We start from the raw sequence: 21,632 nt of genomic DNA on the forward strand, positions 1-21,632 counted from the left end.
CGAAGTGAAGCTAAACAAGACCTCTTAGCTTGCAAAATATATGAAGGAACTCTCATCATTAAAGGTGGAGTATCAGTAAGTGTTAATTAAACGAGAGAGAGAGAGAGAGAGAGAGAGAGAGAGAGAGAGAGAGAGAGTGGGTAACGAAAGGAAGAGAGGATCGTGCGAAAAGGGAAAGGTAATAAGAAAACAATAAAATATTAACAAGAGAATATCACTATTATTTAACACTCTACATCTCAGCCCCCAGCATAACTCAACATCTCAGCTCCCAGCATCAATCAGCATCTCAGCTCCCAGCATCCTCTGGGTCATGTTCATCTCTGGTGATGCTGAGATGCTGGCAGTTGTCTCCCCGTTTTCTTCGTGGTCTGGGAAACTCGCTCAGTGTCACATAAAACGTGTCTTAAATTAAGCCTTCACTTAAACCCTGAAGAAAACTTACACTGAGGCACCAATGGTAAACTACTTTGCAGAGAGGGCGCGCAGTCTTTAATCCAGAGGCACTCTCCTGGATATTTCTGGCACTCCTTGTCACGAGCTCCTGGGATACTACTGAAGAACTTAGGAGGCACCTTATTGAGGATCTCCAGAAGGAGAAGGATTCTGAGGCCATGAAGACCTTCTGAGGACCTTCAGAGTATTTCCCCATAATCATGAAGGCGGCGGTGTTCTCTCCAGCACTAAGAAGGTTGTGTTTCTTCTTCTTCTCTCCTCCCTTCTCTCTCTTTCTTCTTACCTTATCCGCAAGAACTGAAGATTCAGAAGCGACTAGGACTGGTGTTATTGGTCATGACATATGTGTGTTAGGTGGGCGAGCGTCTCAGATTGCTGGAGCCCAGCATTGTTCCTCCGGCATTATTATTGTTGTTGTTATCACCACAATGGCCGCCACCTGCCTGCTGGGGCCTCGAGCGGTGGACTCGAAATGAACGCCGTCGCGTCTTTCTTTCCTTTCTCTCAGCTTTTCTCTAACTCTTTGCTCAATGTTATCTCCAGGTATTGCACACAGACACGATTCGTCCTGGGTAGAGCTTTGTCAAGAGGTGATTAAGCTCTACTCAGAGCTCTGCTCTGTGTCTTTCTGCAAGACAGTCAACATCTACTTCGGGTGTAATGTGCTGAGGTCTATCTATTGTGGGTACTGCATAGAAAAAGAAGCTCTCACAGAGCAACCCAGCGTAACAACCCTATAAAGCAAACCTCAACCCCTCTGGGTATATATGTAATGCCAATTAAGGACTATAAATTAATGTTTTAGTTGACATAAGAAGCCGGCGTTTGTTTTGTAATTTGGTCTATGGTTCCAGAATTATGGGTATTCCCTGTATATCACTAAGACTGGTCTCTGCCTCTCCTCCAGTCGTCACTTACGGTTGCTGTCGTCAAGTCTTGACCTGGAAATACCAACGTTATTCACCTTTTTTCCCCTTCATTCCACATCTTGCACTGAGCTATCAACTGAGCCATATGTCCAGCTTTATCAGGGTGTGGTCCAAGCCTAGGTCCAGGTTTCATGAGGTATATCCTCTTGCTGCAGCAGCTAGCACACATTACTACTACTACTAATACTACTGCTTACTGCTGCTAACAGCCAGCCAACCAGCTGCACTACCTACCTACTACCACCTGCTGTCACGCCACTACCAACCTTACCACCGCTGCTGCTGCCCTGCCTGCCGCCGCCAACCAGCAGCCAGCCAGCTACCTACCTACCTACCTACCTACCTACCTACCTACCTACCTACCTACCTGCCTGCCTGCCTGCCTGCTGTAGCAGCCAGCCAGCCAGCCACTGCCACCTACTACTGCCTGCCTGCCGCCGCCAACCCAGCCAGCCAACCACCACCTACCTACCTACCTACCTACCTACCTACCGTCCACTGCCTGCTGGGCCTGCCGCCGCCTTAGCCAGCCGAGCCACCAACCTTACCACCTTTACCTACCTACCACCACCACCACCACCACCACCGCTCGCCTGCCTGCTGCCTGCCTGCTACTACTAGCTAGCCAGCTAGCCAATCACTACTGCTGCACCTGCTGCCTGCTGTACCAGCCAGCACTACCTACTACTACCACTGCTGCTGCCCGGCCGGCCGGCCACGCAGCCAGCAGCCCACTACTACCTACTACTACTACCTACCACCGCCTGCCTGCTGCCTGGCTACCAGCCAGCCACCACCATGCTGCCTGCCTGCCTGCCTGCCGGCCAGCCAGCCAGCCAGCGCTACCTACCTGCCTGCTGCCTGCCTGCCACCAGCCAGCCACCACCACCACCACCGCCTGCCTGCCTGCCTGCCTGCTGCCACTACCACCTTACCACTACTGCTTGCCTGCCTGCCTGCCTACCACCAGCCAGCCAGCCTACCTACCTGCCTGCTGCCTGCCTGCCTGCCGGCCACCACTGGCAACCACACCACCACCACCGTTGCTGCCAGCCATACCACCACGCCTATGCTACTACTACTACTACTACTACTACCTACTTGCTACTGCCATGCTACTGCTGCTGCCTACCACCACCAATACCACCACCACCACCGTTGCCTGCCTGCCTACTGCCTACTACCTACTACTGCACCAGCCTTACTACCTACCTGCCTGCTGGCTGCCTACCTACCTACCACCACCACCACCAACCACCACCGCCTGCCTGCCTGCCTGCCTGCTACCTACCTACCACCTTACCAGCCAGCCTACCTACCTACCTACCTACCTGCCTGCAGCCTGCCTGCCTACCACCACCACCACCACCACCACCGCTGCTGCTGCCTGCCTGCCTGCCGCCACCTACTCACCACCTTGCCAGCCAGCCTTAACCTTGCTGGGCTTGCCTACCTGCCGCCGCTGGGCCTACCTACCTACCACCACCACCTACCTACCTACCTACCACACTACCTACTACTACCAACTACTACTACTACCTACTACCATGCTACCTACTACCACCTGCTGCCTGCTCACTGCACCTACTACCTACTACCACCTTGAATACCTACTAACTACTCACTACTACTGCTTGCTGGGCTCGCTACTACTCTTGGCAGCCAACTTGCACTGACTACCACTACCTACTACTACTATTAATGCTACTGCTTGCTAAGCTGCTGCTAAGTTACTACTAACCTTACTACTACCACTAACATGCTACTACTGCTACAGCATGTTGCAACAACAGCAGCTACTACTACTACTACTAACTAATAATAATAATAATAATGATAATAATAATAAGAAGAAGAAAGAAGGGAAGAAGAAGAAGAAAGAATTGAAGAAGAAAGAAAGATGAAGATGAAGGCAAGAAGAAGAAAGAAGACAACAGAAGAAGAAGAAAAGAAGAAAGAAAGAAGAAGAAGCAAGCAACAACAAGAAGAACAAGAAGAACAAGAAGAAGAAAGAACAAGAAAGAACAAGAAAAATGAAAGAACATGAAAGAAGAAGAAAAGGGAACAAGAACAAATGAACAGAAAGAACCAAGAAGAAGAAGCAAGAAGAACAAGAACAAGAAGGCTTGTAAGAAGAAAGAATGAATGAGAGAATGAAGAAGGCAAAAAGAAAGAACCAAAGAAGAACAAGAAAGAAGAACAAGAAGAAGAAGAACAAGAAGAACAAGAAGAGCTAGAGCAAGAAGATGAAGGAGAGAAGAAGAAGTAGCAAAAGAAGAAACAAGAAAGAACAAGAAGAAGAAGAACAAAGAAGAACAACAAGGAAAAGCAGAAGAAGAAGAAGAAAGAACAAGAAGAACAAGAAGAAGCAGAAGAGAAGAAGAAGATGAAGAAGAAGAAGAAGAAGCAAAAGAAGAGAACAAGAAGAACCAAGAAGAAACAAAGAAGAAGAAGAACAAAGAAATAAGAAGCAGAAGAAGCAAGATGAAGAAGAAGAAGAATGAAGAAGGGTAAGAGAAGAAAGAAGAAGAAGAAGAAGAAGAAGAAGAAGAAGAAGAAGAAGAAGAAGAAGAAGAAGAAGAAGAAGAAGCAGAAGAAGAAATAAATTGGGTATAACGGCTACTGAGTACTTCAGTAGCCGACTATGGTCAAAAAATATATCAAAATTACCTGTAAAATTCTGGAAATAAGTCTTTATAAAACTGGCCTCACAATACTTGTTCATCACAGCGGATAAACTCAAATTTCACGCCCAGGATAACGCAGATCGCTATTGAATTGTTTTTGCATCCATATAAGAACTAGTTTCATTAGACGTGGTGTTTAGTGGTCATTATCCCAGCTTCATCAGTACCTTTCTACTAGCTATTCTGGAGAGATATAAGCCAGAGATAATTACTAATGATGTCAAGGACGGTGGGTTGCTTGCACCGCGGGAGAGACGTCTCTTAGATAAAGATTCCTTTAGGTTGGACACGTTGGACACGTTGGACACGTTGGACACGTGTTTTAATCATCAGTGATTAGTGTGGTGTCATTCCTTCTCGTCTTCCTCTTTTTCTTCCTCTTCAGTCTCCTCTTCCTCTTTCTCTTCCTTTCGTCCAGCTCTCCTTTGTGCATCTTCCTGCCTCATTTTTCCCACATTTTAAAGTCGGCGAAACAAAATTCTTCAGAATTTTCCCGTAATCTGTTGAAAGCTTTCACAAATGTCATCCTGCAACGTCGCATCCTTGAGTAATAACTTGAAGCTCCGAGCGCTTCCTCAGAGAGTAAACACCACCACCATCACCACCACCACCATCACCACCACCACCACCACCACCACCACCACCACCACCACCACCACCACCACCACCACCACCACCACCACCACTACCACCAGTAGTAACTTGAACCACTGAGTATCACCTACAAGGGTAAGCCATCATCCTCTCGTCACTCCACACACAAACTCGACTGGACGTTGGGAAAGGCCTGGCTGTCATGAGATAAGCGGACGGAGGGTCGAGCCTGGGCAGCTCCTTGCTCTGAATGACTCTCAAACGGGTTTAACGCTTAACATTATATTATTATTATTATTATTATTAAAGATTAACCGGTATTCTCCCGGCCCGGGCCTTTTCCAAGTGGTGGCCCGGCCTTGGCTCCCTCTTTAGGGAGTGTCTGAGACCTAAGTCTCCCATGGGAGGAGGCACAAGTACCTCCTCATCTTTGGGACCAACTGTCCCCAGGCCTAGCCATAAGCTAGGCCTCTCTGGTCTGCCATCCCCGCCCCAAGGGAGCAAATGGGAATGACAGTCTTATGAGCTAAAGACGCGGGCTCAGGCACCTACCCTACCCTAGAAGGGTTAGGCATGGTATCGATGTTATTATAATTATTATTATTATTATTATTATAATTATTATTATTAGTAGTAGTAGTAGTGTTAATGTTAGTATTATCATTATTTTTATTATTATTTTCGGTGTTGCCTAAAAAAATAAAGCCGTTTACATTAAAATAAAGTCTTTTCTTAAGTAATAAAGATTTTCCCCTAAATAATAAAGGTTTTTCCCTAAATAATGAAGTTTTCACCTAAATAATAAAGTCTTAAATTAATAATAAATTCTTCCCCAAATAATAAAGAATATCCCTAAATAATAAAGTATTTCCCTTAATAGTACAATATTTTCCAAAATAATTAAATATATCCCTAAATAATATAATATTTCCCCAAGTGAGAAAGTATTTCCCTAAATAATATAATATTTTCCCAAATAATAAAGTATTTTCCCTAGATAATATCATAGTATTTCCCCAAATAATAAAGTATATCCCTAAATAATATAATACTTCCCCAGATAATAAAATATATCCCTAAATACTATATTTCCGCAAATAATAAAGTATATCCCTAAATAATATAATATTTCCCCCAATAATAAAGTATATCCCTAAATAAATATAATATTTCCCCAAATAATGAAGTATTTCCCCTAAATAATATAATATTTCCGCAAATAATAAAGTATATCCCTAAATAATATAATATTTCCCCCAATAATAAAGTATATCCCTAAATAATATAATATTTCCCCAAATAATGAAGTATTTCCCCTAAATAATATAATATTTCCCCAAATAATAAAGTATATCCCTAAATAATATATTTCCCCAAATAATAATTTCCCCTAGACACTGCAGTGGTCAACATATCTTGGATTATTGGACCTCGATGATTGCTTCCATGTAGGGGGATAATACATGGCAACAGCAGCTGGCTCTCTGACAGCCAACAGCCGGACCACCAACAGGCAGCCAGTAAACACTCAGCTGACAGCCTCACAGTGTAACAGTCAACTAACAGTCATTCAACAGACAGCATCAACAGCACCTAGTCGACCGTCCTGAAGACCTGCAGCAGGTTGAGTCCAACCACCTTCTTTAGATCCTGTAGAGATCAGATCGGGTATTTAGGAGGAAGAGTTCAGGATACCTCGACACGTCCTCCAGTCCTTCAGGCGTCCTGAAGGAGTGAAACTAGTGGATAATGTGTTTCTCAGTGTGTCTTATCCTGAAGGAATGAGATTAGTAGTTAACGTGTCTCTCAATGTGTCTGATCCTGAAGGAGTGAGACAAGTGGTTAATTAATGTATCTCTCAGCGTGTCCTGTCATGAAGGAGTGAGATTAGTGGTAAATGTGCCTCTCGGTCAACAAGAAATGTTACTCGGAGGGGTAAAGTTCGCTTTTACCTTTAACTTTCAGTGTCAATATGTGAATAAGTGAAGTGTAAGTCGTTTGCCAGTGACCGTGTTTATTTGCGGAGCAGTGTTGACCTCAGCACCACCTGCCTTCCACCCCGAACTATCCTCTTAGAACTATCCTGGGAGATGATAGGATCGTGTGGGCCAGACAGTGTTGTCTCGGTTCATGCAGGATATAGTATACACTGAGACGTGTGCTTCTTTGAGTGTGTATTTATACACGCTGAGAGGCTATTTTGATCTCTATTTTAGGAATTAAAGTATTCTTGACTGATAGTGAACAGGTTAAATGCAGTCGTAATGACCACTGTGTAGTCGAGAGGCCTTAAAACCGACTGAGCAACCACTCAGTTCCTCGAGTGTTGGTAAGTATCGGTCCTTTGTGTTATTCTGTTGGTTTCAAGTTATTTTAGCGTCAACGCATCTCTCTTCTTCAACTGTTACCTACCTTGCCTTTTGAGCCTTTTCGTGTAACTGAAAGTAATATTTTTATGACATTCCTTTGACCGGCCTTCAGCTTGCCGTGTGAGAATTTGCTGCGAGAGAGAAGGGCTTGATTGAAGGTCCTACCTAGAGTGAGCCAGTAGTCTGCTATTGTGCTCTTCTATTCTTATGTTCAGTCTTTATGAATAAGATTAGGTGAGCTATTATAAGCCGCAGAGAACGGGCTGCCAGGCCACTACCGTGATTGCTTATATTTTTCTTGTTTGCAATTCCCGTTTCACCTATGCGAGAGAGGAAAAAGAGCCAGTCTTCTTCGCCTTGCGAGTTAACTCACTTCATCATCTACTGTCGACCTGGCATAATTTTGAGGTCAGTCTCTTGCCGACTCAACTAGATGTTAACCTCTGTCTCCTGACTGAACATATAACTGGTTGAGTGGAAAACATTCACATTCTTCATTCAATAACTTCTCTACGAGATTACGTCCCTCGCTCACTCACCATCTTGACTCTCCTGTGCAGCGGGGGGGGGGGGTCGATGCTCCCGAGTCCAATGTTCAATCGGTGTTTCAATCGTCTCGTTACTGCCACGATCCTCAGTGTCACTCAGTTGGTGTCAACTTGTACTCTGCTGGATGGTCTCCTGTCATCCACACTTGTCTCTCTGGCTGACAACTGTACTTTTGCCGTTGTATTAATAGTATGCAATACCGACAAGCAGACGATTATTACAATCAACAAGCAGACGAGAATAACACATGTGCAGCAGTTGGGTATCCTTGTTGGTGTAACGTTTCACCTGCTTAGCAGGATTCTTCAGTCAAATACAGAGGTGATTTAAATATTCGAGTGAATTATTATTATTATTATTGGAAGCGCTAAACCCGTAGGGGTTACACATCGCCTGTTGGTGGAGGAAGGCATTCAGGCTTAATTCAAGGAACTGGAGCACAGATCCAATTCCCTAGGAAGAGCCCCTCACCAGCCTGAAGGAACCTCCCTCGAGGAGTACATTCGACTGAAGAAACCTCTGGAGCAAGCGATAAACGTTTCGACATTAGATACCCAGCTGGTACGCTTGTCTTGCTCATCTACCAGCTGTACAGCTGTTACTCCTGGAGATCCGGACTCGTGTTCGACACTCCTGAGGAAAGTGTTGTCGCTGTGAACCTCCAAGTCAGTCCTAAATGATTTACTGATGTTCTTTTCTAACCTCTGCTTCAGCTAGGATGATCTTCCACTCTTGTTTTTATTCCTGATATCCGAGCAATTAAAGTGATGGACTTTAATGTTCCTTACTTTAAACCATTTGTTTATTAAACTGAGTTTGATTTTTTCAACACTTCATTTGTTATATGAAGATTATTATGATCTTCCCTGAATATTCACGTCATTATCTCTGGGTTATCTTCTGAGGCAGTGAGGAAAGTGACTCTCTCAGCATGAAATGTTATATTGGCCTCAGGAGAGCGGTAAATGAATCTCTAAGTCATGGAGGAATATTATTTTCTCCCCTCTCTTGAGAAAGTGAACAGCCAGTTATCTCTCTCTTTCATCTTACCTCCCCATCTTCCCCAAGCAGCAAGCTCCCAAACAACGCACTGTTAACCTCTTTGAGTCCTCTCCCTGGCTTTCCTCTCAGGGCTTTGCGGAGGCTTCTGTAATCTTCTTGGTAAGCCATTATGGATTACAACTTGCCAGAAGCAGGAGTCAAAACACCACCAGCGCAGCAATTTAGAACTATTGTTGGGAACGGTGTAAAATACGGACAGGATGAAGATTAAGACACATGTGCAACAGTTGAATGTCTTTACTGACGAAACTTTTCGCCTACACGGTAGGCTTCTTCAGTCAAATATAAAGGAAGCAAGTATATTATTATTATAATCAAAAAGAAGCGCTAAGCCACAAGGGCTATACAGCGGAAGCAAGTATAATAGTGAAATAAAGATGCAATCAGTCCATCAACTTTGGAGAAAAAGGATTTGAGGTGGTCAGTCTCTCAACCTGGAGGAGAGTTCAGTTCCATGTGTTTTAATGTTTAGTTCCCAACAAGTTCACAATACCATGACCGAGAGGATTCACGACTCAGACACAATACCACGAGTGGAACAATTCGCTAATAACCCACACTTAAGAGGAAGCTTTAGGCGACGTTTCGGTTAATCTTCGACCATCGTCAAGTCAGTTGGTAAGGATGTAGGAGGGAGTAAAACGCAACTTTCAGTTTCCTTACAAGTGCGTGAATCTTGCGAGAGTTTATGCTGTGAAAGAAAAACCTTTCCAGAACATATATTGGGAGAGCGCTTTAATCATATCTCTATCGATCTATACTAGAGTTCATCTCCCAGATTATCTCGAGTGAGAGACCGCGGCGAGACAGCCTTCCCTCCTGAGTTATACGCAGCAGAGCCACCCCTTGATACGGGAGCATCCTTACCCGAGCCATCTCTCATACCCTCTCCTGCAAGGGTTCCTTGATGATGGTGAGGGGCTCTTGATTTAGGGAATCGGGTCTGTGCTCCAGTTCCCCGAATTAAGCCTGAATGCCTTCCACATCCCTCCCCCCCAGGCGCTGTATAACCCTACGGATTATTATAATAATCTCCTGCAAGAGACTGAGGCAGCATCCTCAGCATCTGGGGTCAGAAACTGAGGTGAGATAGTCTCTCCCCCCGGAGTCATCTCTCAGATAATCTCCTTCAAGGCAACCTGTTATTATTTAATCAGAGGGAAGCGCTAAATTCGTATGTGTCATATAGCGCCTATGAGCTAATCAGGTTTAAGCCAAGGAAGGGGAAGATATCGCCATTCCCTCGGATCATGAGCGATTTAATTGCATCGGGTTGCTCCCCCTGAAGGGATCATACTAGCGAGAAAGCCCCAAACGCGTATGGGTCACACAGTAAGGAGGAAACCAAGTTTGATCCCAGGAAGAGGATACCTCCAGTTTACTGCATGTGAAACCCTAGGTCAACCCCCATGTGTGTGTGTGTGTGTGTGTGTGTGTGTGTGTGTGTGTGTGTGTGTGTGTACTCGCCTATTTGTACTCACCTTTTTGTGGTTGCAGGGGTCGAGTTTTAGCTCCTGGCCCCGCGTCTTCACCGGTGTGTGTGTGTGTGTGTGTGTATGCGCGCGCGAGGGGGAGAGGGGGAGAGAGAGAGAGAGAGAGAGAGAGAGAGAGAGAGAGAGAGAGAGAGAGAGAGAGAGAGATTCTCGACAATATACATTACAATAGTTGTCGACAATTTATAATGCAAATACAGGCATTATAACACAAGGGAAAGCAGCTTCCAACATTGTATTATACAAGTGGCTTTCAAGAATGTATAAATACAACAAGGGCGGCATCTTGTATACAACAAACGTGTCCACTCAGGAGGCGGCGCTGAGAAAAATATCTCAGCCTCAAGAGATTTAAACTAACAGTGTCAACATTTGTCAAGACTGAGAGTATTGGCCTCAGCTGACCTGCAGGGGAGGGGAAGGGAACCAGGGAGAAGGGGAGGAAGGGAACCAGGGAGAAGGGGAGGAAGGGAGAGAAGGAAGTGGAGAGGGAAGGGAGAGAAGGAAGTGGAGAGGGAAGGGAGAGAAGGAAGTGGAGAGGGAAGGGAGAGAAGGAAGTGGAGAGGGAAGGGAGAGAAGGGAGTGGAGAGGGATGGGAGAGAAGGGAGTGGAGAAGGAAGGGAGTGGAGAAGGGAGAAAAGGGAGTGGAGAGGGAAGGAGGGGAGACGGAGAGGAAAGGAGGGGAGACGGAGAGAGGGGGAGATTAGCGATAGAATGTGAACGAAGAGGAAGATTGAAAAACAGAGAAGGAAAACTTGTGTGAATAGATTGTTATAATCATGGGGAAGCGCTAAACCTTCTGTGAATAGAGAGAAAAGAAAGAGGGTTAAAGGGAGGAGAGAGCAGAGAATCTGAGGGGGGGGGGGTTACGCACTCAAAATCGAAAATGAACGAGAGGTTGAATGGCTGGAAAAGGCAAGAATAAAGACATGACAGAATGAGAAAGAAATGGATGATAGGATGGATTATTATAATCATGGGGGAGCGCTAAACCCATAGGATTATACAGCGCATGTTGGGGGAAAGATGGAAGGTATTCAGGCTCAGTTCAGGGAACTGGAGCACAGATCCAATTCTCTAGATCATGAGCCCCTGACCAGCGTCAAGGAACCTTCCATGAGGGGACGACAGGATAGAGGATGCTGGGATGACAGGATGCTGGGATGACAGGATGCTGGGATGACAGGATGGAGAAATTCTACATTCCACTCATACGGAAAGCACTAAACCCGTAGGGGAGTCATACGAGGGCCTGGGGGGACGGAAGGGAATGGGAGGCAATCAGATTCGATCCAAGGGGATAGCAGCTCCAGTTCCTCAGATCAAGAGCCCTTCACCACCATGAAGGCACCTCTTCCCCAACCCTCCTTGAAGGTGGACGGGGGGGATGGTAACTACAGATGGGCAAAACGTGCAGGATTTTGAGCCACACTGACCTCTTACATTTCACATATATGCAAACAACTTGGATTTATTAAAAAAAGCAAAGCTGTTTTTATTAGTTAATATATACACACACGAGAAATATTTTTGACCGGAATTAAAACGGGAGCATAAAATATCAGTAAAAAAATCAATAAAAATAAATCACTGATACTGGTCAACCCAATGGTGACCTCAGATTAAAAACTAAAATAAAATTTAATGTACGTACGTACATGACGTACGCTCTCGCGTACTGCTATTAAGGCCTCGTGACTTTCCTGACTTTTTCAAATGCCTGGGCTTGTCCTTCGAACTCTCAGGCTTGGTTTTCGAACTCTCATGCTTTACTTTCGAACACTTAGGCCCGGCTTTTGAACCCTCAGGTTCTGTTTTCGAACGCTTGAGTCTGAAAGAACCTGAGGCTCCTTTGCCCGTAACCTGTACAAGATCTCCAGACAAGACATCGCGTTTAAGAGCCACATTCAGATTAATTTTCACCATTTTCTCGTTCACAGCGAACGTGGAGAGAATGTACTTGAGAATGGCCTGACGTGATGAACCTTTACTTTCATCGAGGGACCTAATGGCGGCAGTAATCATCTGTGAGTACGACGGGTGGTTGCATATCTTCTTGGTGGTGCTGCCTTCAGCTTCCTCGTTGGGATTCTCAGATCGATTCTCGCCGACGGCTACCTTCTCGCGAGGCTTCCTGGTTGTATCTTTCTCAGCAACAGGGCTTTCAGTGGGCTTTCCTTTAAGATTTTTCTTACGGGACGATCTCCTGAGGGTAACCTCTTGCTCCTCGCCAACAGGCATCCCGGTGGAGTCCTTTGCAGCAGTGGGCTTTCGGGCAGGTTTCCTAGTAGAGGCCTTGTTAGCAGCAACCTTCCGAGTGGAGTTTTCAGCAGGAGCCTTCCGAGTGGAGCTCTCAGCAGCAGCCTTCCGAGTGGAGCTCTCAGCAGCAGCCTTCCGAGTGGAGCTCTCAGCAGCAGCCTTCCGAGTGGAGCTCTCAGCAGCAGCCTTCCGAGTGGAGCTCTCAGCAGCAGCCTTCCGAGTGGAGCTCTCAGCAGCAGCCTTCCGAGTGGAGCTCTCAGCAGCAGCCTTCCGAGTGGAGCTCTCAGCAGCAGCCTTCCGAGTGGAGCTCTCAGCAGCAGCCTTCCGAGTGGAGCTCTCAGCAGCAGCCTTCTGAGTGGAGCTCTCAACAGCAGCCTTCTGGGCGTTGATCTTGTACAAGCTGGCGGCTCGATCATCCTTGCACTGCTCGATAAGCCCAGAAGCAAGGCAGTTCTGGAAGGCCTTCTGCAGGTGATTGCGCGCCCTCTCGTTCAGTTCGTAAGCCTCGTTGAGGTACCGAAGGATACAGCGACGCGTGGAACCATTGCGTTCCTTCAGGGCAGTGATAGCCTCCAGAATGAAAGCACTTCCTGAAGTGACCTCCACTTGCTTATCACTACCTTCGCTGTTACTCCATTCCTGTTTGCTGGAAAAAAAAATTTGTCGACATTGTTATAACTATAAAAGAAACAGTGTTTGCATAATCAGGAGAAAGCTCTAAAGTAGTGAAGGTTATACATCGCTTAAGGAAACAGGAAACAATCTAAACTGGAAGTGAAAAGGTGACGGTCTGCATGATCCTGTGTAGCTGATAGACTACAACGATTAACTAACAAAGTTACTCTAATTCTTACAATAAAAATTATAAAGTCAACTGAAGAGTATACAGATATATGGAGATTATATATATATATATATATATATATATATATATATATATACATATATATATACACATATATATATATACACATATATATATATACACATATATATATATACACATATATATATATACACATATATATATATACACATATATATATATATACACATATATATATATACACACACACACACACACACACACACACACACACACACACACACACACACACACACACACACACACACAGTAGCAAGGGACAGCTGGTCATGAAAGACCGTTCACTGAGAATAGAAGTTTCAGATATGACAGGGACTGAAGGCAAGAACATGTCAATGGAAGGAAATAAAATGCCTCAGAGGAAGCAGATGGAGACTCAGTGGGAGGAGGAAAGGGCGAGGTCAGTTTTTGTGTACGGGCTCCAAGAAGCCAAGGGGGACAACTTTGAAGAAATAAAACAGGAGGAAAAAAAATGATTGAAGGCATCATGAAAACAATAGGTGAGGGCGATATGACCCAGGTGACAAATTTTCAGAGAATTGGGTGGTTTGCGAGTGGAAGGATACGGCCTGTCAAAGTAATTTTCAAGGAAGAATCAGTTCGAACCAGGATTCTGCAAGAGAAAGCAAGACTGAGGGACAAACAGGGGTACCAGAGAGTATACCTCGACCGCGACAGAACACAAGACAAAAGGACTACACTGAAAGAGAGGGTACAGAGACGCAAGGAGGAACGAGAGGCAATGACGAAGATGAGCAGGACCCAGACACAGGAGGAGGGGCAAACACACCCCACAGAATCTTCCACCAAAAGACTCCAACCACGACATTCCCAACGCAACTGAGCAACCTATACTACAACCCACTCACTGTTCCCTCTGCCACCAACCCCCATATCACAAACCTCACCCCAACAGCTGTCCCTTATGGGCATTCCGACCCCACCCCCATCATCACAAACCCCACCTACACCACAGCCCCATATAGGCCCCCACCAAGGCTCTCGCTCCCCCAACCCCAATATTCTTGCATGACCACAATGATAGAAAAGAAACTGAAAGTTTGGTACACAAACGCGGATGGAATAACGAATAAACATGAGGAGTGGAACGAAAGAATCAGTGAAAAATCCCCAGACATCATAGCAGTCACAGAAACAAAACTCGCTGAGACAATAACAGACACAATCTTCCCAACAGGATATCAGATCCTGAGGAAAGATAGAAGGAGTAGAGGGGGAGGAGGGGTTGCACTGCTCATAAAACACCAATGGGGATTTGAGGAAATGGAAGGCATGGACATGATTGGAGAAAGAGACTACATTGTAGGTACAATTCAGTCCGGAGAACATAAAGTAGTCATTGGAGTGATGTATAACCCACCACAGAACTGCAGGAGGCCAAGAGAGGAGTACGAAGAAAACAACAGGGTGATGGTGGACACACTGGCTGAGGTGGCAAGAAGAGCTCACTCGAGCAGAGCAAAGTTACTGGTAATGGGCGATTTCAACCACGGAGATCGACTGGGAAAACCTGGAGCCAAATGGGGGTCCCGAAACATGGAGAGCCAAGATGATGGATGTGGTACTTGAAAACCTCATGCATCAACATGTCAGGGACACAACCAGAGAGAGAGGGGAGGATGAGCCAGCAAGACTGGATCTTGTGTTCACCCTGAGCAGTTCAGACATTGAGGACATCACTTACGAGAGGCCCCTTGGAGCTAGCGATCATGTGGTGCTGAGTTTTGATTATATAGTAGAGTTACAAGTGGAGAAGGTAACAGGAACTGAAGGGGTCAGGCCAAACTATAAAAGGGGGGACTACACAGGTATGAGAAACATCCTGCAGGAGGTTCAGTGGGACAGAGAAATGGTAGGAAAATCAGCAAACGAGATGATGGAATATGTGGCAACAAAGTGCAAGGAGGCAGAGGAAAGTTTTGTTCCCAAGAGAAACAGAAATAATAGGAAGACCAAAACGAGTCCTTGGTTTACCCGAAGGTGTAGGGAGGCAAAAACTAAGTGCAACAGAGAATGGAAAAGGTACAGGAGGCATAGGACCCAGGAAAACAAGGAGATTAGTAGAAGAGCCAGAAACGAGTATGCACAGATAAGGAGGGAGGCCCAGCGACAGTATGAAAACGACATAGCATCGAAAGTCAAATCTGACCCGAAACTGTTGTATAGCCACATTAGGAGGAAGACAACAGTCAAGGACCAGGTGATAAGGCTGAGGAAAGAAGGTGGAGAACTCACAAGAAACGATCAAGAGGTATGTGAGGAGCTCAACACGAGATTTAAGGAAGTATTTACAGTAGAGTCAGGAAGGACTCTTGGGGAACAGACCAGATGGGGACACCAGCAAGGAATACACCAACAAGTGTTGGACGACATACATACAGATGAGGAGGTGAAGAAACTGCTAAGGGACATCGATACCTCAAAGGCAATGGGACCGGACAACATCTCCCCGTGGGTCCTTAGAGAGGGAGCAGATATGTTGTGCGTGCCACTTACCACAATCTTCAACACGTCTCTGGAAACTGGGCAACTACCTGAGGTATGGAAGACGGCAAATGTAGTTCCCATTTTTAAAAAAGGAGACAGAAAAGAGGCACTAAACTATAGACCTGTGTCATTGACGTGTATAGTATGCAAAATTATGGAGAAGATTATCAGGAGGAGAGTGGTGGAGCACCTGGAACGGAACAAGAGTATAAATGCCAACCAGCACGGATTCATGGAAGGCAAATCCTGTGTCACAAACCTTCTGGAGTTTTATGATAAAATAACAGAAGTAAGACACGAGAGAGAGGGGTGGGTTGATTGCATCTTCTTGGACTGCAAGAAGGCCTTTGACACAGTTCCTCACAAGAGATTAGTGCAGAAGCTAGAGCATCAGGGGCATATAACAGGAAGGGCACTGCAATGGATCAGAGAATACCTGACAGGGAGACAACAACGAGTCATGGTACGTAATGATGTATCACAGTGGGCACCTGTGACGAGCGGGGTCCCACAGGGGTCGGTCCTAGGACCAGTGCTATTTTTGGTGTGTGAACGACATGACGGAAGGGTTAGACTCAGAAGTGTCCCTGTTTGCAGATGATGTGAAGTTAATGAGGAGAATTAAATCTGATGAGGACCAGGCAGGACTTCAAAGAGACCTGGACAGACTGGACACCTGGTCCAGCAAATGGCTTCTCGAATTTAATCCTGCCAAATGCAAAGTCATGAAGATAGGGGAAGGGCACAGAAGACCACAGACCGAGTATAGGCTAGGTGGCCAAAGACTGCAAACCTCACTCAAGGAGAAAGATCTTGGGGTGAGTATAACACCGAGCATGTCTCCGGAAGCACACATCAACCAGATAATTGCTGCAGCATATGGGCGCCTGGCAAACCTGAGAACAGCATTCCGATACCTTAGTAAGGAATCGTTCAAGACACTGTACACCGTGTATGTCAGGCCCATACTGGAGTAAGCAGCACCTGTTTGGAACCCGCACTTGATAAAGCACGTCAAGAAACTAGAGAAAGTACAAAGGTTTGCGACAAGGTTAGTTCCAGAGCTAAGGGGAATGTCCTATGAAGAAAGATTAAGGGAAATCGGCCTGACGACACTGGAGGACAGGAGGGTCAGGGGAGACATGATAACGACATATAAAATACTGCGTGGAATAGACAAGGTGGACAAAGACAGGATGTTCCAGGGAGGGGACACAGAAACAAGAGGCCACAATTGGAAGTTGAAGACACAAATGAGTCAGAGAGATAGTAGGAAGTATTTCTTCAGTCATAGAGTTGTAAGGCAGTGGAATAGCCTAGAAAATGACGTAGTGGAGGCAGGAACCATACACAGTTTTAAGACGAGGTTTGATAAAGCTCATGGAGCGGGGAGAGAGAGGGCCTAGTAGCAACCGGTGAAGAGGCGGGGCCAGGAGCTAAGACTCGACCCCTGCAACCATAAATAGGTGAGTACAAATAGGTGAGTACACACACACACACACACACACACACGACGAAATCATTAAGTGAGGAAACTAAGGCTGCACTGAATCCCACCCGCCTGAGCTGGAACAGTGAGAGCAGTGAGGTATCATGAAGTGCAGCAAGAAGAACAGTATAGTATTAAGAAGTAGAGTAACAAGTACAGTGCCAATTAGTGTTCAGAATACCGAGAAGTGTGACGAGAAAAGTTAAACGCTATACCTGCCTAATTATATGCAATCAATCATATATAATCAATCATATATAATTACATGTATATTGTATATCTGTGCTCTAAATAAAACATACAAAATTAGGGGATGAATAGCTACGGAATGTTTAGGTACATAAAATGCTAATATTACAATGTACAGTAAGAGGCCAAAGCATTAGTTTATATATTCAGTTTCATACAAGATATGAATACAAATGTCAGTTTTTGGCTAGTGGCCATTTTATTATGTATGTTGAGAGGCAGGTTGTCATCCGTTAGTTATAAGGATGTTTTCTTATAAATGTTTCATGTATTGTGATTACGTCAATGTGTGATATGCATGTATATTGTATATTTTAAATAAAAAAAAATATAAAAGTCTGGTATACTCACTTGTATACACAGTGAATATACCACATATTGGTGTATTTTAACGATCTGTGCGGACTGCTTGATAGTCATGTTAGAGATGTATTCTTTGTATTTCCATTCACTACTGTCTTTGTTTTTCTTTTAAATTCAGTGATTCGATTCCCGGACCTGGGTGGTGAGAGGCGCAACTGTCACCACAAATATATATTTCTCATGCGGTGAGAAAGAGGGAACCTGAGAAACTAGTAGGCAGCGCGACTCAGGTTTGGTTAGCTAGGTAGGCTAGACAAGTATACTGCTGGGCACGGTGGGGTGAGAGGCAGACCTGCCTACCATGGACCAGCAAACCTACTGCAACGCTCCACTATTCTTAGATTTGTACATGTATATACAATACCGACAAGATGAAGAATTAGACACGTGCATCATCTGCGCCTAATTCTTCAATCTTAGGTTTGCACGAGTCTACAATCCCCTCACACAACACACGAGCACCACTAAGGGGGTGACAATATAAAAGGGACCTGGATATGTTAGGTTCGAGGGGACGCGGGCAGACTACAACATCCTTGCGGTACAACCAAACATCCATCAACAGGTCTCTCTAACAGAAGTTAGAAAGCCGAGGAAAAGTTTTGAATGACGTAGTAACCTGAGCTAACAGGAGGGTAGTTGTGACGTCAAAGTGCTGGTGGCAGGGGTGTCACCAGCACGATAAGAGAGAACACATTGTCAAGGGCCCAAGACTGCTCATCTGCTTCCCAGCATACATAAGGGGGATTACCAATAGACCCCTGGCTGTCCTCAAGCAGTCACTGGACAGGCACCTAAAGTCAGTACCTGACTAGCCGGGCTGTGGTTCGCATGCTGGGCTGCGTGCGGCTAGCAGTAACAGCCTGGCTGATCAGTCCCTGGTCCACCATGAGACCTAGTCACAAACCGGACCGTGGGGGGCGTTGACCCCCAGAACTCTATCCAGGTATCGCGTATCTTGACCGACATCAAAGCGTATAAACAACTTCTCACAACAATAAACATCCACGAGAATAAAATATCGAAGAACACTATACAACTTACGCCATATTAAAAATCCCAGCGATGATAACTTTTAATGTTAGAATTTACACTTTAAAATTATTTTTAGTGATAGAATTAATTACCAGAGTATATTATCTAAATTCAACTTAATATAGCCTTATGGTATAAATGTCTTATAAAAGTTTTATTGGAAATTAAGTAGAAAATAAAGTAATAGCTTGTATAATTCTATTAATAAATTGTAAGTAATAATATACTTCACTCGATTTGTAAAAGAATTTGTAATTAAAGAAAATGTGACACATTACTACACAGACTAATAACAACGAGTAGACAGCTTATACACAACGTATTGTGTATATTTGTATATATATATTTCTCTTGATGTGTGTGTATACTGAGAGCAACATGTACAAATACAGGTGGAGGGTTACATATCTCCGTTATATATATTTACTTAACAGTTAACCATAATCCCCGTACTCCCACACGTGGGAACGAGGTATTGGAAGGTAGTGAACGAGAACACTGCCTTGATGACCCTCCTCTGCTGAATAACCTTGAAACTCAATAATCAGCGTATACAGGAAGAGATGTGTTTGATGTGAGTCCGCAGTCTTGGTGAGGTATTACTGCACTTTGGACACTAGTGCCATGATCTGCTTATCGTGTTTTCGTTGCTTGATTTATTAGGTTTGAAACCTATCGACTACATGATGGTCAATAAGGCTGCATGTCACCTGTGCACCACCTGTCGTTTACACTTCAATCACTAAGAAAGTTCCCTGACAGCAGTAGTGTGAGGTGGTGCTTGTCGCGCCTCTGTCGTCAGACGATCGACACCATGCCCAGCCCTTCTAGGGTAGGGTAGGTGCCTGAGCCCGAGCCTTTAGCTCATAAGACTGTCATTCCCATTTGCCCCCTTGGGGCGGGGATGGCAGACCAGAGAGGTCTAGCTTGTGGCTAGGCCTGGGGACAGTTGGTCCCAAAGATGAGGAGGTACTTGTGCCTCCTCCCATGGGAGACTTAGGTCTCAGACACCCCCTAAAGAGGGAGCCAAGGCCGGGCCACCACTTGGACAAGGCCCGGGCCGGGAGAATACCGGCTAATCTTTACCTAACCTAACCTGTCGTCAGACATCGACACCATGCCTAACCCTTCTAGGGTAGGGTAGGTGCCTGAGCCCGAGCCTTTAGCTCATAAGACTGTCATTCCCATTAACTCCCTTGTGGCGGGGATGGCAGACCAGAGAGGCCTAGCTTGTGGCTAGGCCTGGGGACAGTTGGTCCTAAAGATGAGGAGGTACTTGTGCCTCCTCCCATGGGAGACTTAGGTCTCAGACACTCCCTAAAGAGGGAGCCAAGGCCGGGCCACCACTTGGAAAAGGCCCGGGCCGGGAGAATACCGGCTAATCTTTAACTAACTAACTAACTGTCGTCAGACATCGATACCATGCCTAACCCTTCTAGGGTAGGGTAGGTGCCTAAGTCCGAGCTTTTAGCTCATAAGACTGTCATTCCCATTTGCTCCTTTGGGGCGGGGATGACAGACCAGAGAGGCCTGGCTTGTGGCTAGGCCTGGGGACAGTTGGTCCCAAAGATGAGGAGGTACTTGTGCCTTCTCCCATGGGAGACTTCGGTCTCAGACACTCCCTAAAGAGGGAGCCAAGGCCGGGCCACCACTTGGAAAAGGCCCGGGCCGGGAGAATACCGGCTAATCTTTAATAATAATAATAATGTCGTCAGACCAGGAGAACTACCATTAGTCAACATGGCGTGCAGTTATAGACGCAGGATTAACACTGTCGGTGTTGAACTTCTCAGTGGGGCAATAACGCCAGCCTCAGCCCAGGTATTACTACCTAAAATCATCAGAGACACGTATGGAATTCAGGATGGAGAGTTGTACGGCGTAGCATTGAACGGAGCACGTAGATTTTTTGTGAAACTGCTCTCAGCAACGGTTTACGAGTCGTTGGTCAACCGTTTTCAGGACGTAAGTCTTGATGCAACACCAGCTGTGCGTGTGAGAATGATCGATGTATCCAGACATTATACATGGATTAAATTGCGTAATGTCCCCTTTGAGGCGGATGAGACAGATATCAGAAAAGTATTTGAGGAATACGGAACTGTTCATTTGGCCCAGCATGGTAAGTGGGTGTCAGGTGCCTACACAGGTATGCCGGAGGGCACTTTTAACCTAAAAATGTCATTGCGACACCCCATACCATCTTACGTGTACCTAAAGGAATTCAGGACACAGGTCATGGTGTCATACGCGGGGCAAAGGCGTACCTGCCGACTATGTGGGGAATATGATCACATAGCGGCGGAGTGTGGGAAGCGGCAACGAGCTCCTGGCCCAGGGGCGGAGACATCCGCTTCTACACCGGGGGAAGCAGGTGTTGATCAACGACGTGAAGGAGGGCGTGGTCGTCTATGGAGCGAGATAGTGGATGAGGCGTATAAGGCTGGGGGAGAGGGTGAGGCCCTTGACCAGTTACCTGGTCCAGACACACTTCCAGTGGATCGGGTTGAGCAAAAAGTACAGGAGGAAGTGTTGGAACTTGAGGAGGAATTAGCCGAGGTTCTGAAGTCCTTGTCACCGCCTGAGGAGGTGGCTGCTCCTGGCAGGGTAGTAGAAGACGAGGTGAAGGCTGTGGGGCATCAACAACAGAACTATTCGGACGAAGGGAGTGACAGCGTGACTGAGGTGTCACCGAGATCTTTGT

General features: G+C 45.7%; 1 protein-coding gene across 1 annotated transcript; it reads right to left on the reverse strand.

Moving 5' to 3' along the window:
* Positions 1-11,622: 11,622 nt before the first annotated feature.
* Positions 11,623-18,957, reverse strand: LOC128696428 (uncharacterized). The gene is made up of 2 exons (XM_070080426.1): positions 18,938-18,957; positions 11,623-13,044 (listed from the first exon to the last, which is right to left on the reverse strand). The coding sequence occupies exons 1-2, from the start codon at positions 18,940-18,942 to the stop codon at positions 11,781-11,783; spliced, it is 1,269 nt and encodes a 422-aa protein (XP_069936527.1). The 5' UTR covers positions 18,943-18,957; the 3' UTR covers positions 11,623-11,780.
* Between the last annotated feature and the right edge of the window lie 2,675 nt (positions 18,958-21,632).

Source organism: Cherax quadricarinatus, unplaced genomic scaffold (genome assembly GCF_038502225.1).
Source record: "Cherax quadricarinatus isolate ZL_2023a unplaced genomic scaffold, ASM3850222v1 Contig437, whole genome shotgun sequence".
Taxonomy (NCBI): Eukaryota; Metazoa; Arthropoda; class Malacostraca; order Decapoda; family Parastacidae; genus Cherax; species Cherax quadricarinatus.